This window comes from Ambystoma mexicanum, chromosome 4q (assembly GCF_040938575.1).
Source record: "Ambystoma mexicanum isolate Mex_15411 chromosome 4q, UKY_AmexF1_1, whole genome shotgun sequence".
Taxonomy (NCBI): Eukaryota; Metazoa; Chordata; class Amphibia; order Caudata; family Ambystomatidae; genus Ambystoma; species Ambystoma mexicanum.
The window spans coordinates 1079408276-1079427336 of record NC_090928.1 but is presented as its reverse complement, the minus strand read 5'-3'; the positions used below and the strand labels follow the sequence as shown (position 1 = coordinate 1079427336).

At 48.7% G+C, this 19061-nt stretch overlaps 1 protein-coding gene and 1 pseudogene across 1 annotated transcript in view; both read left to right on the top strand.

Moving 5' to 3' along the window:
- Positions 1–19061, top strand: part of ALK (ALK receptor tyrosine kinase) — a 3554133-nt gene that overhangs the window by 1499465 nt on the left and 2035607 nt on the right. Inside the window, exon 4 of the mRNA XM_069608653.1 lies at positions 14311–14506. Within this exon, the coding sequence (XP_069464754.1) occupies positions 14311–14506 (196 nt within the window). The remainder of the gene's footprint in view (positions 1–14310; positions 14507–19061) is intronic.
- Positions 12812–12910, top strand: LOC138468666 (U6 spliceosomal RNA; annotated as a pseudogene).

Here is a 19061-nt window from a genome sequence, read left to right as displayed (position 1 = left end):
GGAGTGGGGGTGCTGGGAGACATGGGTGGGGGCCTGGTGGTGGGGGCCCCTGCACTGCTGCGGGGTGGAGGTGCTGGGAGACATGGGTGGGGGCCTGGTGGAGGCTGCCCCTGGGGGGTGCTGGGAGACATGGGTGGGGGCCTGGTGGAGGCTGCCCCTGCACTGCTGGGGGGAGGGGGTGGTGGGAGACATGGGTGGGGGCCTGGTGGAGGCTGCCCCTGGTGGCTGGGGGGTGCGGGTGCTGAGAGACATGGGAGGGGGCCTGGTGGTGGGTGCCCCTGGTGGCTGGGGGGTGGGGGTGCTGGGAGAAATGGGTGGGGGCCTTGTGGAGGCTGCCCCTGGTGGCTGGGGGGTGGGGGTGGTGGGAGATATGGGTGGGGGCCTGGTGGAGGCTGCCCCTGGGGGGGTGGGGGTGGGGTGCCGGGAGACATGGATGGGGGCCTGGTGGAGGCTGCCCCTGCACTGCTGGGGGGTGGGGGTGGTGGTAGACATGGGTGGGGGCCTGGTGGTGGGTGATCCTGGTGGCTGGGCGGTGGGGGTGCTGGGAGACATGGGTGGGGGCCTTGTGGTGGCTGCTCCTGCACTGATGGGGGTGGGGGTGGTGGGAGACATGGGTGGGGGCCTGGTGGAGGCTGCCCCTGGTGGCTGGGGGGGGAGATGTGGGAGACATGGGTGGGGGCCTGGTGGAGGCTGCCCCTGGGGGGTGGGGATGTGGGTGCTGGGAGACATGGGTGGGGGCCTGGTGGAGGCTGCCCCTGGTGACTGGGAGGTTGGGTTGGTGGGAGACATGGGTGGGGGCCTGGTGGAGGCTGCCCCTGGTGGCTGGGGGTTGGGGGTGGTGGGGAACATGAGTTGGACATGGGTGGGGGCCTGCTGGCAGGTGCCCCACAGTGCTGGGGGTTGGGGGTGGTGGGAGACATGGGTGGGGGCCTGGTGGAGGCTGCCCCTGGTGGCTGGGGGGTGGGGGTGGTGGGAGACATGGGTGGGGGCCTGGTGGAGGCTGCCCCTGCACTGCTGGGGGGTGGGGGTGGTGGGAGACATGGGTGGGGGCCTGGTGGTGGGTGCCCCTGGTGGCTGGGGGGTGGGGGTGCTGGGAGACATGGGTGGGGGCCTGGTGGAGGCTGCTCCTGCACTGCTGGGGGGTGGGGGTGGTGGGAGACATGGGTGGGGCCTGGTGGAGGCTGTCCCTGGTGGCTGGGGGGTGGGGGTGGTGGGGAACATGAGTTGGACATGGGTGGGGGCCTGCTGGCAGGTGCCCCACAGTGCTGGGGGGTGGGGGTGGTGGGAGACATGGGTGGGGACCTGGTGGAGGCTGCCCCTGGTGGCTGGGGGGTGGGAGTGCTGGGAGACATGGGTGGGGGCCTGGTGGAGGCTGCCCCTGGTGACTGGGGGGTGGGGGTGGTGGGAGACATGGGTGGTGGCCTGGTGGAGGCTGCCCCTGGTGGCTGGGGGGTGGGGGTGCTGGGAGACATGGGCGGGGGCCTGGTGGTGGGTGCCCCTGGTGGCTGGGGGGTGGGGGTGCTGGGAGACATGGGTGGGGGCCTGGTGGAGGCTGCCCCTGGAGACATGGGTGGGGGCCTGGTGGAGGCTGCCCCTGGTGGCTGGGGGGTGGGGGTGCTGGGAGACATGGGTGGGGGCCTGGTGGTGGGTGCCCCTGCACTGCTGGGGGGTGGGGGTGGTGGGAGACATGGGTGGGGGCCTGGTGGAGGGTGCCCCTGGTGGCTGGGGGTGCAGGGGGACATGCGTTGGTGGGCAGTAGTGCAAGTTTACATGTGGGTTGGCTGGTGGGCATGGCCATGGTGGATGGGGTGCCTGCAGGACATGTGCTGGGTAGGCCCCTGTGGTGTGAGCCACCTGCAGGGGCCGTGGAGGGTGTAGAGGGAACACCTGGGAGGACCCACACGTGCAATTCACATGTGCTGCTCCCCGCGCACCCCTGTAATACACGTACCCTGATGAGATCGCGTGTGGAACTTCCCGCGCACCCCTGTAATACACTTACCCTGATGGAATTGCGTGTGGAACTTCCCGCGCACCCCTGGAATACACGTACCCTTCTGATGTTGCGTGGGATACTTCCCCCGCACCCTGAAATACATGTACCCTGATGAGATCGCGTGTGTGACTTCCCGCGCACCCCCGAAATACACGTACCCCGCTCAATCGTGTGTGTAACTTCCCGCGCACCCCCGAAATACACGTACCCCGCTCAATCGCGTGTGTAACTTCCCGCGCACCCCCGAAATACACGTATCCCGCTCAATCGCGTGTGTAACTTCCCGCGCACCCCCGAAATACACGTACCTCGCTCAATCGCGTGTGTAACATCCCGCGCACCACCGAAATACACGTACCCCACTCAATCGCGTATCTAACTTCCCGCGCACCCCCGAAATACACGTACCCCGCTCAATCGCGTGTGTAACTTCCCGCGCACCCCCGAAATACACGTTCCTCGCTCAATCGCATGTGTAACTTCCCGCGCACCCCCGAAATACACGTACCCCGCTCAATCGCGTATTTAACTTCCCGCGCACCCCCGAAATACACGTACCCCGCTCAAACGCGTGTGTAACGTCCCGCGCACCCCGAAATACACGTACCCCGCTCAATCGTGTGTGTAACTTCCCGCGCGCCCCCGAAATACACGTACCCCGCTCGATCGCGTGTGTTGCTTCCCGCGCACCCCCGCAATACACGTGCCCCACTCGCACAGGCCCAATTGCTGTATGTTGCCACTTTTGTGATGCGCTGGGACTCTACCGCCTGCGTGGCGGACGTGTTTCAGCTTGTGCGTGTCTTTGGCTGTGCGTGGCTTTGCCCTATTCGATTCCATGAATACGTGTGGTTTGGTTCGAGTGCGTGTGGGCGTTCCGTCTGCTTCTCTGCAGTACATCCCCAGTTACGCCCTTATTTTCGCGCGTTGTTCCCCATTCCGCGCGTTACGCCCCGTGTCCCGCCCACTTTCTGGTGTATGCGCCGAGGTTGTGCGCTTTCACTGTGCGCGTCGCGCACGCCTTTCGGGATGTTGCAGTGACTTGTGCGGCATGCACGGGTTTGGCGCACATCCCGAGGTGAACACGCGCAGGGACTTCCATGAATCCATGAATTGCCTGCTTGCGCCTGCTTGCGCGAAGATTTTTGGCGCACGTTTGTTCCATGAATCGGCCCCTAAATGACAGTGAATAACTCATTCAGGAACTAATCCAGGGCTCCTCTCTGCTCAACACCACTGGGGATAATCAAGGTTTGGTTACCCAAACAATGAATAATGAACTAATCAAAATTAAAAAGAATTGTTTCTACACAAAAATGCCTGCACGTTTTCTGCTGCAATATTTACAAGCCAATATCTTTCTGGCAAGCCTTGTAGCCTTGTAGTAAAAAATTAGCCTTGCCTCTTTTTGGATGACAATGACTACAGCGATGATTCACTAGGTGTCGTCACTTCCCCTCTGGGGGGGATCCCCTTCTTATGAGACTAGGGAGGTCAGGCCGCTACACAATAGTCTCCTTAGTGGTGGTTTAATGCAGGGGGACGTCCTGGGGAGGGACTCCTCTTCTGGGGATAAGGATGGCCTCTTGGGTGATAGACAGCAAAGCACCCAAATCTACCCGAAACCTCTAGTACTGCTTCATACCCACCCCTCTAACTGACACAACCAAGTGCTTTTGCAATATCACATCAGTTTCACCAATTTAGATGAAGAAGACCATCCGAAAAGCAAATGTCAACCCCAATCGAAGAATGGAGAAAAGATGGCCCCAGTGGGCCATGAAGAGTGACTCATGGAATGAGAGAAAGCATTCTCATGCTCAGCCGGGAAGTGGTCACCAAAACAACATAAAAACATATGACAGACTCAGTGAGAGAGAGAACCATCCTGGATGTAGTCCAGCCAAGAAGGAAAGCAGCACGGGAGACAGTCCAGCCTAGGAGAATCAAAGGTGGAGCAGACAGCGCTTCGGGGAAGCCGATAGCAGTCATCTGCTCGAGACAAGAACCAGGGCATGAGAATCCTTTTCCTGGTGGTGTGGAGCTGGTCGGGAATGTGGCTGGAAGCTAAGAAGCGGTGGCTCAACCTGGAGAAGGTCGACCGCCTGGTACTGCAACAGCACCTACACCGCTAGCCTGACAAGCAGGAACTAAGAACCTGGAGCAGGAGCCCCAGGGACAAGGGATTCCTGTGCAACGCTCCCGAACAAAGAAAGACCCTAGTAAGAACTGGCAGAGCACCACAAAGCTAGAAGAGATAACGTGTGTAACACAGGAACCGGTAGTGGCATAAAAGTTAAGTAAATACAAGTTCAATGGCAATACTGAGTGCAAGTTAACTAACTTCATGATATGAGTAAAACTCCTTATGGCAGTACTTGACAGGAGAGTGAACTAAGGGGGCCCAGTGAAGAGGGGAGGAAAGAAAGAGTTGGAACACAAGCAAGATAACGGTCTAGGACCCAAAGCAGAACCAGGCATTCATCACAGGGAGTCACCCTCAATACAGTGGTAGAGATAAGTCCACTGGCCACCAGGGAAGAGTCTGGAACCCTGACCACAATCACAGTGGGAGAGAAGCACCCACTGGCCACCAGGGAACAGTCAGGGACCCTTTCCACAATTGCAGTGAGGAAGAGCCCACTGTCCACCAGGGAAGTGTCTGTGACCGTGTCCATTGCAATCAGCGGGGACGCGGAAAGCACTGGTGATAGAAGATGGGTCTGGGACCCCAACAAAGGGACATTAAAGCAAGTTACAAAGACAAAATATATCTATCCGAACTTTCTGACTGTCAAAGGATACCAGAAGGGAGTCATTCTCCTGGTAAGAAAGCAGAAGCAGAGCAATGCCAGGGGAAGAGAGCCATTCTCCCTGGCTTTGGTCTATCAAGACAAGACCAAGAGAAGGGAGGCATTCTCTTGGTCCTGAGATAAAAGTCAAATTGACAATGCCAGGGGAAGGGAGTCATTACACCTGGGATTTTTGGACAGTATATCAAGACATACCATGGAAGAAAGTTATTCCCTGTGGTTCTTTTGGGACTTGTACAGAACCGCACCAAGAGAAGGGAGCCATTTCCCTGGAGAAAACATTGTATACACTGTTCTAAAACCTTCAAATTAGGGGAAGGTAGTCATTCCCCCTGGTGTTTATGTTTGAAGGAACATTTTGGTTAGGTAACAATCCAGAAACTGGAGAAAGTAGCAACTCTCCTAAAAGAAGTAACTTTGATTTGGTTTATTCTTTAGGTTCATATTGTGAGGGATAGAAGTAGGTTTTGAACCAGGGTGTTGGTTTTTTCTTTGAAGGACATCTTGACAGATCCTTTTAATATTAATTTTGAGGCAGAGAAACCCCACTTAGATGTTAGGGATAGCAAGGACTCCTTTTCCATTTTCCATAATAAAGGTCTATAAGCAGAAATAGGACACCTTTGTGTTAAATCTCCTCCTTCCACACCCTTGCACTACAAGAAAAATGTGATAACATTGCCATGAAGTGCAGATGGGACTTGATGGTACTAACCATAACCACAGCACAAAAAGTCAGCCAGCAAATCCAGAACAAATTGTATGAGACTGAAATACAGTTTTTGAATAATAACACTATTAAAATGCTACAGATAAATTAATTGAAATGAATAAATTGATTGAAGAGTTTAAAACATCTACCATCAGGAACAAAGATAACAAATTTCCAAAAGATATTAGGAGTTTAAAACTGAAACCATATACTCATATCTACCAGAAGACTTTTTTCAACAACAACTAAGCTCAAGAACTGGATTCTTCCCCTGCAAAATATAGATGCCCATAGATACATAGATGGGCGACCTTCTCAAACTCCTCTGGAAGTGATTCAAACAACAAGGAACAATATAACATGAGGGTTGTCACAAATGTTTCTGCTAGATGAGCTTTTTTAGGAAGAGGACATCGAAGGGGAAGGGGGCGAGATACCCAAGCCCAGAACTACCCAAACCAAGGGTCAACAGGAATGTGCAAAATCTTGGAGACGGGCATACCCGAGGTAAACACAGACACTCTAATCTTTAGTCTCTCACATAGGTCACTTAGTAATCCTTTTACTCCTTAGGAGCTATCCTTTCTCACAAAGGTAATCTTATTCATACCTAATACCTACCTAACTGGTTTTGTACTCAGTTGAAATGAGGCAATTCTTCCATTTTGGAACCCATCTGCAAATTTGTAGACCATTTTCTACAAACACTGGGGCAAAAAACTGCCACGTACCTTCAAGACTCCAGACATGTGATTAATATCTTTGGAAATATTGAATTTGACGATCATCTGGGACTACTTATCACTATGGACACCCAGGCTCTATATAGGAATATTCCTCAACAAGAGGCAATTGACTTTATTTGGGACACCTTACACAATTTAGCCACAGACAGCAACACCCCATATGATTTCATTATTGAAATGATGACACTTGCATTGGAAAACTACTGCCAATTTAATAATAGATTTTTTCATCAAATCAAGGGAACAGCAGTGGGGTAGGTTTTGCCTCTGGCCTGGCAGACCTATACATGTAGCAAAACAAAAGAAGTGATGGCTGGAGGGTTTAGAATTAATCTTAACCTCTGGCACTGCTCTGGGCAACTCTCCAGACCATTGTTCTTCGCATGCCAAGCCATTACAAAAGGGGAAAGTCCATATGCAAATCAGGCTTGGTCCCACCACAAAATGGGCAGTCAGGCCTGAACTGCATGGTTACATCCCTACTTCATGAGACCACAAGAATCCCAAGACATGTTTCGGCCTCATTTGGCCTCATCAGTGTTGAGTAGTTTTGGTCTCTGGGCCCAGCAGGAATGGGACCCCCATCTGGGTATACCCATTCCACTCACAGTGACTAATGCAAAACAAAAGAGGCGATGTCTGGAGTGTTTAGAATTAATAGTAACGTCTGGCATTGCTCTGGGGAACGCTCCAGACCATCGTCCATTGCCTGCCAAGCCATTACAAAAGGGGAAAGGACATATGCAAATCAGACTTTGTCTACCCACTGGGTATGCTTGTATGATATGATTGACACATGCAGTAGAGTGCAATATTCCTAATAGGAAACCTTGCTACCTCACACAGAACCAACATTACAATACTTTGTATATATACATTGGGACTGTGGGTGCTTTGCGTGATGCCACACGTCATCACATTGGCCACGTTATGACATCATCAATTAGACACGTACAATTGGGCTTACAGTGGATGCCATTGTTCTCACGATCCCCACTATCATTGATCTCACAACTATGATCCGGAGACTGTTCCACTACAAGTAAGTGATATGATGCCATCCTAAAAGGGCCGACCCGAACGCCTTGGCGCCCTATTGCATTTACTTGACTTGGACTACATGTTTGAGTACTTCCACTTTTTTAACATTAGCCAAATGATTTTTACTTTAGAAATCCTCAGGTCGAGTCTACACTCCCTCGCCATCTCTCTATGGATGATAAATTTGAAGCACACTAGACCGCACTCACAAGTAGGTGGACAACTATCGTTTACATTTGTGTAGACTACATTTTACTCTACATAATGAAACTTTTGTTTCTATGCCCACAGACAAATACGGTGAGGATACATCTAAAGATATTTATTGATTGACAATCCATAAGAAACTAGTGAAACCCCCTGAATATATCGTCCACTTAAAGGAACATTATTCCATAAAGAGACATTAGTCTGGCAGTTCATGCAAAACTTTCTGTACAGACTTAGCAATGCACTTGTTGTTGGTCCTGATGAAGGCATTACATACAAATTTGGTGAACCATCACTGCACCATTTGTCTATTGTTAAGACCGATGAGCTTTATTCATCAAATAAATAGGAATCATTTTTTTTTACTATGGATTACTAACTTTGAAGAACCTATGGATCTTTCCAAGACCAATGAGTTCTGCCAAATGGACTAACTAGCAACTGTTTCCTGACTACAGATTATCTATCTGACAAATGTATGACCTTGTGATTTTTTGCACATATATGATTTATCATTTTTGCTTTTTCTAATGTATTCTCATGTTTGTATGTGTTTAATTTGTCTATCTACTTTGTTTTTTTAATCATCACGGGAGACTGCAATATGTACATATATATATATTCAATAGTTTTTTAAAAAATATTATTCAATAAATGGTTTTTACAGTTCAATGATTTGCATCACCACACCTTTGGCCTGATTGAAGGAATAAGGTTCAATTAATTTGGCATAACAAATTTGAATAATGAAATTTGCAAATAAATTGCAGTACATAAATAGGTAATTAAGTATTTTAAATAGACCCAATGGGAACAACCTCTGTGTTTTGTCATATTACCCAGTTCTGCATTGTGCATGGGTTATTTCTCTCATGTTTATATACAACCCCATAGAAGGAACATTTCTGGGGCTCATAGTTACTGCGTGGAGGCCTGTCTGAGATAGAGCAAACTCAGCCACTTAGTTGGCTCGGCACGTGAATCGTGGAGTTCACACACAGGTACATGGATCATTTTCCAAAGCAAGTTGGCGGGCCAACCTTTTAGAGGCTTGGTCTGTGGAACAATGGAGACATGCAAAATTGTAATGTGCACTTCCCAACAAGCAAACCTAAGCAGACATTGGTCCATGAGAGAAGCCCAACCCAGTGTGTGGGAACCCAAGTGTATAAAAGACAATGCAACGAATGCGTAGGGGTGGGTGTTTGGAGACAGAGAAGGAGAGCATTTAAGGGAAGTTGTACAGTGTATTTAGTAATAATGTTGGACAGTTACACATTTGAGCCATTTGGAGGGGAGGAAGCAGCTCTCTTGCATGGAGAGAACATCCTAGAATCCACAGGTCATCTCTGTAGTATAGCTCAGGGGCAATGTGCTCGCATTGGAAGCAAGACAACGTGGAGCCCCTGGGTTCGACCCCCGGGTCCGCGCTTAGAAACCTCTGGGTATTAGGCACGTTATAAATAACCAATTACAAATACAATTATAGCTACAAAAAGTACAGGAGGCTGCAACTAAAGCGACTGAGTTACCCTAAAGACTATTCTTCTTTTGCATATTCAACAGATGTAATGAGGTACTCTTGGCTTGCTTATCCCCTTTTCTTTTGGCCAGGATACATGTACAACCCCAGATAAATCCTATTAGAATTATTATTCTGTTCTATGCCTCTCTGTGGATACAACTCAGCTTTGTGACCCAGCATAAGACAGACCTAAAATGGGATTTTAAGCCCAGTGGGAGTCAAAGCTCTGCAGTCCCTCACTTGAACAGGCAGATTCAAGGGAGTTGTCTAAAAGAAATGGTAAGGTTGAGCACTGGACACTCAGTTTCTCTATTTGTCCTGTTCTCTATCTTCACCCCAGCACCCACTCCTAATCCCAACCCCAGGTTTAGGGGTAGGAAGACCAACAATGCTGATGCGTTCCAGGGAGAGAAGGTGGTATTGATTCCTCTGCCTTCCCAAGAGCCTCAGAAACCCAACTTAATGTGTCTCCCAGTACCTCTCCACTCCTTGGCAACTCCTAATAGCACCTGGCTGAGGCTGGCAGTGAACATATTTGCATAGTTGTTGTCATTGCTCCATTCTGCTATCTGGCAGACTTAGCCTCTGGGTTGTGTAGAATGGAGGTGTGTTACAGTTGAGCTTTCAGCACCATGGCCTCTCTTCCTCTTGGTACACAAAGCAAAGAATGGAAGGGGTTTGGTGGGCCAGCCGAATCGTTCATGTGGCATCCTCTACTACTGGGAAAAAGAATGCAATATTTGGCTGCTCCGAAATTACAATTACTGTTGAAAACAGGAGGTTATATGGCCACGGTTATATGGCCACACCCTGAGCTAAAACAGAGATCTCCTGGTGGTGATTGTCAATCCAAAACATGTGAGGAAGCAATTAGTTACCTGGAGGTTCACTAAACCAGTTGAATGTGGAGAGAACCATCCTCTTGCACTGTGGATCACTGAGGGCACCCAGCAGATGGAATCAGTAGAATATGCCAATGGGTCATCCCCGATTACAGAAAATCATGTAGCTGCCTCAGATGGGGTACTCTTATTTCCAGACCGGGTCCCGTTTTCTCCTTTGTTGAAGTCATGACAATGCAAACGGGTGTGCAGCTTGATAAATACTTGAGGGTTACAACTGATCCCACAGTTTTACTTTTCAGTTTAGGGTACCAGACTCCAGTCTGCCCTTCCACTGGCTTGTAACACATTGACTGGGTCCTGGCCTCTAGCAATCTAGGAAGGCTATGAAGTTACCAGATGATGGATTCTAGAGAGTTGATCCTGCTTGTACTGTTAGTGATATTATTTGGTTAGTAGATATTCTTTTATCTGCCCGTTTTCGAACAGTAAAGATGTACCTTCAAGACATGTTCACATAACCTGTTCATCCTTCCCTAAAGCCAACAGGCTAGCTTAGCGAGATGGGAATTTGCCCCCTGAAATATGTGTTTGGCCGGCAAGACACAGGTGCATGTAGAAGCAGGGCTGTCTCTGCCCTTCGTGCCATTGGCATTATTGATGCAAGTACCTTTGACAAGATTGCTTCTATGAATCTCTACATAAAAATGATTTTGTTATTATAGGATCAAGGCATCTGCTGAGTAGGAGGGTTGGGAGGGTCACAGCTGCATCCCCGTTCTCACCACTCTCCAGCAGGTGTGGTGAAGATCTTCTACTTCAGTAGTCGTTTGATAATGTTGACAGATGTGTGTGTCTTCTGGAATCAGTGGAGTAATTCTGCTGAAAATGTTGGTCGGGGGGGCATCACATCTAAAGGAAATGGGCCCCTGCCAAATGATGGGGATAAAATGGTGTGTCAGGAATGTTTGGGGGGGGCAAACAACCTTGTCCTCCCCTAAAAGCACGCCCATGTCTGTATTTCCTGTTTCTTAAGGTGACATCTGTATTCATTTTGATTACATCATTATGGCATCTGGGGGACACTCATGTTGTTGGGTGAATGGTCGGCTCATGTTTTATAGTCTGCCCATTAAGAAAGGATAGATCAGCATTTCCCCCAATTGAGCTTGGCATCATCTTCAGTTCCATTTGTTTCCTTTGTTGTGGGTTCTCTAGGGCATTTCTTTGAAGGAATTATCTTTGATTAACACAGTGCTCAGCAGCTTCTACTGATGCATGCTTTGCCTCAGTAGCAGGTCTCTTTCAAGGCTTGCCTTCTCAGACACTAGCTTATTATCAGCTGTTCTGCTTCTAGCAAATGGTTAGAACATTGGGTTGCTACAGAACAATATCTGCCTTTTATCCTTTCATAGATCTAGATGGTGTACCGGTTCTCCTCTCGTCTTTCTTTCTCAGATTCCACCAGTGAAAGGACGACTGTGTTCTGTTGGCTAGACTGGAGGGTAAATGTTTACCCTTTTCTTTACCAAGGAAGGCAATTTTAGGTGCTTGGAAGTCTGGAGAACTCATAAGGGGTGGGACACCCAGGATATTTTTGTAGGCTAATTTGTATACTGTGTTTGACCTGCAGGGGAGTGATAGCAAGAGACTGGGTCCTCCTTGTTTTATGGTTTGGAGCACTAACCAACCCTATTTTGGAGAATATTGGTGAGGATTGTGTTTCCAAGCTTGTTTTGAAAGGGAGATGTTCCGTTGTTACTCCTTCTCTTCCTGACTGTGGAATTATTTTAGGGTCATCCAGGGCATTGGACTCTAAACCCAAAGGCTCTGGATTCAGAAATCTGGCCAAGCTGATTTCTGAATCTTTGGGAACTGAACGTGGCCATTAGTTTGCTTGGTTTTCTAAGAGTCTATAGCTTGTCAGAGGACATCTGCTGGGGCCTTTCAAGGAGGCTGCCTTTCTTGTAGGTGTCAGTGATTCTCTACTTGTGTTGGATTGTTGCCGCCTCTGAGTCATTTGATTGTTTCTTTCACCAATTTCAGGAACGCAAATGTTCAAAGATAACTTACGTCCATCGTGCATTTATGCTCCACTGCCAGGGTGAGGTCATTTGACAGACATGTCCCCCTGCAGAGGGAGGGAGTGCATGGTGCATTCTTCCAAGGGACATTTGGGCTGTCGATATGCCCCACCACTTCAGAGACCGCAATAATGAGCATTTCTCCCCCATTTATGCGTACAGCCTCATGGGAGTGAATGCTCCACCAAGCAGCCTGGCCTTAGTCAAATGGTCCTTGATTGTTTGTTGGTACCATTGTGGAAGAGGCAGGGAGGCACTTGGTTTCCGCTTGTTCCCGCCTATACAAGGGGAGGATACATTTGTGCTATGATTTACAATGCTGAACAGAGCTACCTCATCTCGCTGTGTCTGATGTCCTCCTCAGGCAGAGGGCAGACCTTCTTAGTACAGTATTACTTTCTGGAAGCGGTTTCGCATCACCCTTTTCATCAATGTCCTAAGGCAGAGAAGTTCATGAATAGAATACCTACTGCTCCTTGACCAATACAGCTACTCTTCTTCGCAATGTTACCTGTCTTCCAGAGACTTTCAAATACGAGCAAGAGTCTCATAAGCTGTTGAGAGATCACCTTTTGTTGACATGTGGCTGTGACTCATGATTTCACATGATTTCTCCTGATTTCCTGTTTTCAGCGCAGATGTGATGATGTGTGATGTTCCTTTCTTTTATGGTGGACCAAAGGTCCAGGGTAATGACATTAGGTCCCTCTTCGATTTATTTGTCGTACAGAGTGATTTCTCTTAGTACTAAATATGGTGCCACAGTTATGGTACAGTTTTGGATGTCATGCATGCTGATAGTCATATACATTTCTATCTGGGAAATGTACAGAATATATAGCGCTCAATTTGTCAGCATATATACTGGGTCGATATAGAGATGATGAGCATGGCCACTGCACACAGATGACATGAAAACTTATGAAGACCTATATTTTTACCAAATTAATTGTATGTCCTTATTATTGATGCCATGTTATAGTCATATTTTTTTTATCTATGCTGTTTGTGTGTTAGAGGGACCTCAGTGCTGAGATCTGCAGTTTGTTTTACAGAAGAGGAAGGTGCCTTTGATATTGACTCACATACGTAGCTCTGGCGAGTTTTTCAGATGTTCCTTTTCGAATCCTTTGGAAAAATCCAAACAAGGTCCATTGTCCATTGTTTTTTTTTTAAGAGTTTTGATTTCTGCCATGCAAATGGAATAGAATACAAGCCGCTCCCGCTGTATTTTCATTCACGTATTACTGAGACATATTCATGAATGAATAGGTAGCGCCTCGATTACTCACTGGTGTTACTTATAAATCACATTCTTTCCTCCTCATCCCATTCCTTAAAACCCTCCTTGTTTTACTCATAGACAACAATCATTCTGTGTTCGCTGTGTGCTTGGGCAATGGCACTGGAGGAATGTGGTGATGGTGACCTTCAATGTCCCCTCCCAGAGAAGGGAAAGCTTAGGGAACACTTACCTTGGATTTATTATGTATTTATGTTTGTTTGGGCAGTGGGCTCACCTTTTGAAAGCAAAGACTTTGAGGAGGAAGGAAGGACGAATCGGAGAACTAACGATTACCAGTTAGTAATCCAGGCATACACGGGCATGTACCCCTCCCAATTCATACAGACTGATTCCAAGTCTGGTCTATGAGTGGCTGGGGAGTAAATGAAATAGCTGTAGGTAAATATTCATCTATAGCCTGCACACCAGCACCCCCAATGCCATTAGAAGTGATGTATCATTGTAACAACAATACAGCAAGAGCCAGTGTGCAAAGAAAGAAACGTGGCCTTGATGCATGTATGCATAAAGCTATGCAACTGTACTGTTATGCTAACATTCTATAATGCAACATTTAACAGAAAAACAGTGTGGTGTGTTTCTGTCATGTATGTAGACTGGCCAGAAGACTCCCTGCCATGCAGACACAACTTTTGCAGTCCTCGTCTTTCATGCAATAAGCTAATGCATTCTGGTAGTTGTATTCTTGTTTAACTTGAATTGAACAAACTGCATGTAAGCATCTCATACCACTGGTTTGAAACAGAAAGTGATGTGTCAGTACCATAGAGTCATGTCGTCCTCCTTTCCTGTATGTTTGAGAACTCTCAGGTGTTCCAGTCAGGTCCAGTAGGTCACCGAATCCTGATTGTATTCTTTCCATTCTGCTACTCATAGGTATAGCTTTTCCATGTATAGACTTTGAACTACAAGTTCCAGAATGCAATGGTAGAAGAAAGAAAGGCTAACCTACCCAGGGACACAGGGCAACTGGAGGGCACTGCATGTATTCAAAAACTCGCCCTAAAGTAAACCTGAATTCCTTTTCCCCCACAGGTCATTTCCTGCTGCTGAACACGTCAGAGAGCCCAGTCGCCACCATTATGAGTCCTTGGCTATGGAGCAGGGACGAACACTGCACAGTGGAAGTGGCCGTTTACCTCCAACAAAACGGTGAATATGTTGTGCGACTTCTGCCAGGCAACAGAACCAGCCACAAAATCCTGTCAACGGCCGGCCAGGCAAAGCAAGGGTATGTTGCACGTATGAAAGCATGTTGCCTGTTGCATAAAACACGTGCCGTTGTAAAGTCAGCAGCACACAGGTTCACAGTTTTCTATCCCACCAACCCAATGGAGAATCAGCTTTCTAAGATGCTGAGACAGGGTACTCGTTAGCACTACATGACTCTAAAATGGCGGCACAATGTATTTCATTTAGAAAGGGTAACAATGTGATAAGGTCAAGTGGGGGTGTGTGAATTGATAAATGATGGTATAGTTTCCATCTTAAACAGCTATCATGTCCCAGAATACAAAGTGCTTTTTTACTGAAAAGGCAGAGTTGACTCGTGATTTTGCACATGAAACGGTGCCACTCGTCAGCTATATCAAAAAGAAAAAAAAAAATGCATCTAATAATTATTGTACTGCCAAATAATTGCTTAGACCTAGAGGTGTTCCGCGCTCTGCTTGTAGACAAGACTATTTACATGGTTAAAAAAAAAAAAAATTGTTGAAGTTTTGAAGCCGTTTGTCAATCATAAAGTAAACATAAATATTGTTTTTTCTTAGCCTTTGTTTTATTCCAAAAGAAAAATGTTTTGTTAATTTGTAAATTGCATTCAAATCAAAACTGTTACTTCTCAGGATTTGACTATTCCCAGCACACTTATTTGGTTGAATTATAAGTTTCATTCACTTCAGTACATATTTTGTTTGAATTATAAGTTTCATTCAATTCAGTACTGTTGCTTCACAGTTCCAAACTTTTCTTGGTTTATACCCAGTTTCATTCAATTCAGTACTGTTTCTGCTCAGTTCCAAATTTGTTCTTAGTCTGTACTAGGGCTGTACCGAATAGCATATTCAGTATTCGGCCGGATACCGAATAGTTTGTCAACTATTCGGCCGGAGCCGAATAGTGAGCCGAATAGTTTTTTTTTTTTTAGGCCCCCCTATGCAATACAATCTCGGGCCACCGGCTTTGGCCCGGTGGCCCGACAAACACAACATTATTGCGGTGAGGCCGCGGGGGTTCCCTGTGGCCCCGCGGCCTCACCGTGCTCAAGGGGTGAGGCACATTTCACAGCGAGGCCGCCGGGGTCGGCAAAGTGCCCCGGCGGCCTCATGAGTCTGGGGGGGCCGCTCCTGTAGGAGCGGCCCCCCAATGCAAAATAAACATCGGGCCACCGGCTTTGCACCGGTGGCCCGACAAACAAAACATTATTGCGGTGAGGCCGCGGGGGTTCCCTGAGGCCCCGCGGCCTCACCGTGGTGAGGGGGATGGGGGGCACCGAGGCCGCCGGGGTCGGCAAAGTGCCCCGGCGGCCTCATGAGTCTGGGGGGGCCGCTCTTGTAGGAGCGGCCCCCCAATGCAAAATAAACGTCGGGCCACCGGCTTTGCACCGGTGGCCCGACAAACAGAACATTAAACAGAACATTATTGCGGTGAGGCCGCGGGGGTTCCCTGAGGCCCCGCGGCCTCACCGTGGTGAGGGGGATGGGGGGCACCGAGGCCGCCGGGGTCGGCAAAGTGCCCCGGCGGCCTCATGAGTCTGGGGGGCCGCTCTTGTAGGAGCGGCCCCCCAATGCAAAATAAACGTCGGGCCACCGGCTTTGCACCGGTGGCCCGACAAACAAAACATTATTGCGGTGAGGCCGCGGGGGTTCCCTGTGGCCCCGCGGCCTCACCGTGCTCAAGGGGTGAGGCACATTTCACAGCGAGGCCGCCGGGGTCGGCAAAGTGCCCCGGCGGCCTCATGAGTCTGGGGGGGCCGCTCCTGTAGGAGCGGCCCCCCAATGCAAAATAAACATCGGGCCACCGGCTTTGCACCGGTGGCCCGACAAACAAAACATTATTGCGGTGAGGCCGCGGGGGTTCCCTGAGGCCCCGCGGCCTCACCGTGGTGAGGGGGATGGGGGGCACCGAGGCCGCCGGGGTCGGCAAAGTGCCCCGGCGGCCTCATGAGTCTGGGGGGGCCGCTCTTGTAGGAGCGGCCCCCCAATGCAAAATAAACGTCGGGCCACCGGCTTTGCACCGGTGGCCCGACAAACAGAACATTATTGCGGTGAGGCCGCGGGGGTTCCCTGAGGCCCCGCGGCCTCACCGTGGTGAGGGGGATGGGGGGCACCGAGGCCGCCGGGGTCGGCAAAGTGCCCCGGCGGCCTCATGAGTCTGGGGGGGCCGCTCCTGTAGGAGCGGCCCCCCAATGCAAAATAAACGTCGGGCCACCGGCTTTGCACCGGTGGCCCGACAAACAAAACATTATTGCGGTGAGGCCGCGGGGGTTCCCTGAAGCCCCGCGGCCTCACCGTGGTGAGGGGGATGGGGGGCACCGAGGCCGCCGGGGTCGGCAAAGTGCCCCGGCGGCCTCATGAGTCTGGGGGGGCCGCTCCTGTAGGAGCGGCCCCTCAATGCAAAATAAACGTCGGGCCACCGGCTTTGCACCGGTGGCCCGACAAACAAAACATTATTGCGGTGAGGCCGCGGGGGTTCCCTGAGGCCCCGCGGCCTCACCGTGGTGAGGGGGATGGGGGGCACCGAGGCCGCCGGGGTCGGCAAAGTGCCCCGGCGGCCTCATGAGTCTGGGGGGGCCGCTCCTGTAGGAGCGGCCCCCCAATGCAAAATAAACGTCGGGCCACCGGCTTTGCACCGGTGGCCCGACAAACAAAACATTATTGCGGTGAGGCCGCGGGGGTTCCCTGAGGCCCCGCGGCCTCACCGTGATGAGGGGGTATGGGGGGGGGGCGTCACTTACCTGGTGATTGGGTCCGGGTGCTGGCATAGGAAGTGAGGGACGGGAAGAACTGTTCCCTTCCCTCGCTTCCTATTTCAACACGTTAGGCTGGTTCCTCTGTGGTCAGACTGCAGAAGCCAATAGGCAAACAGCTTGTTTGGCTTCTGCAGCCTGAACACTGTCAAACATTCTATGATTGGCTGTCATCTCCCAAACAGGGAGAGGGCAGCTAATCATAGAAAGTGGACTTCGGCTTCGAGTCCCTAAACAGAAACTATTCTGCCGAAGCCGGATAGCTGTATTTCAGCCGAACTTCGGCAGAATAGGGACTCGAAGCCGAAGTTCGGTACAGCCCTAGTCTGTACCCTCTTAGTCTATACCTGACACGTGTTTCTCCGCCTTTCGTTTGGCGATTCTTCAGGGGATTTTGGACTGTAAATTTATTCAAAATAAAGAAAAGTGCTAATTCACTTTCATTCGTTGTATTGATGATATTATGAATTGTACAAGAGTGCTTGAACAGCCCTTTTGCGTAAGGAGATGTGTAAAATTCGGGCTATCCACTGTTAGCACTGCTCTTGACTTCTTTCAATGGTGTCACTTAGTGTAGAGAGAATTTTAGTTTCCAAAAACGGTTCACAACATGAATGCACGGCAATCGCACTGCGGATCCACTCGTTTTTGGAAACTAAAATTCTCTCTACACAAAGTGACACCATTGAAAGCAGTCAAGAGCAGTACTAACAGTGGAAGCACTCTTGTACAATTCATAATATCATCAATACAACGAATACAAGTGAATTAGCACTTTTCTTTATTTTGAATACATTTACAGTCCAAAATCCCCTGAAGAACCGCCAAACGAAAGGCGGAGAAACACGTGTCGGGTATAGACTAAGAGGGTACAGACTAAGAACAAATTTGGAACTGAGGAGAAACAGTACTGAATTGAATGAAACTGGGTATAGACTAAGAAAAGTTTGGAACTGTGAAGCAACAGTACTGAATTGAATGAAACTTATAATTCAACCAAAATATGTACAGAAGTGAATGAAATGTATAATTCAACCAAATAAGTGTGCTGGGAATAGTCAAATCCTGTGAAGTAACTGTTTTGATTTGAATGCAATTTACAACTTAACAAAACATTTTTCTTTTGGAATAAAACAAAGGCTAAGACAAAACAATATTTCTGTTTACTTTATGATTGAAAAATGGCTTCAAAACCTCAACAAAAAAATGTTTTGGTTGACTTATATAAATAGTCTTGTCTACAAGCAGAGCGCGGAACACCTCTAGGTCTAAACAATTATTTGGCAGTTTTGTTTCCCTTTACAGTCTAAGGGTAATAGACCTTTGCTCCGCTGCTTGCATCTACATTATTATGATACAGTGAGGAGCGCCGGAATCAGCCAAAGACTGTCTTGATTAGTTGCAATAATTATAGTAAACTATGTTGTCAATAGTCACACGTGTATACCAAAATCATCATTTTTGGTGACCACTTTATTCTAGATTTGATACACAGTGAAGTCGTTGATAGCTTGTCTTCAAGACGTATTTGTACATGATGTTCAAGGTTGGCTGTGCTCTGAACTCTGATTGCAACATGAGTTATATTTTTAAATATCATTTCATGAATTGTTGCTAGCTAGAATAAAATAATGATATACATGGCAAAGTTCCCCACTCCAGTACTGGTTTTTACTATGTTTTCTTGGACTTTCAGTCCTGGGTTTAGAATGGGAACATCCAAGACTAGACCTACCACAATGCAAAGATAAAACCAGAGCTGGACTAGTATCACCCAACTGCAATGGGACATGTATGTAATGAAGATAGGTGCAAG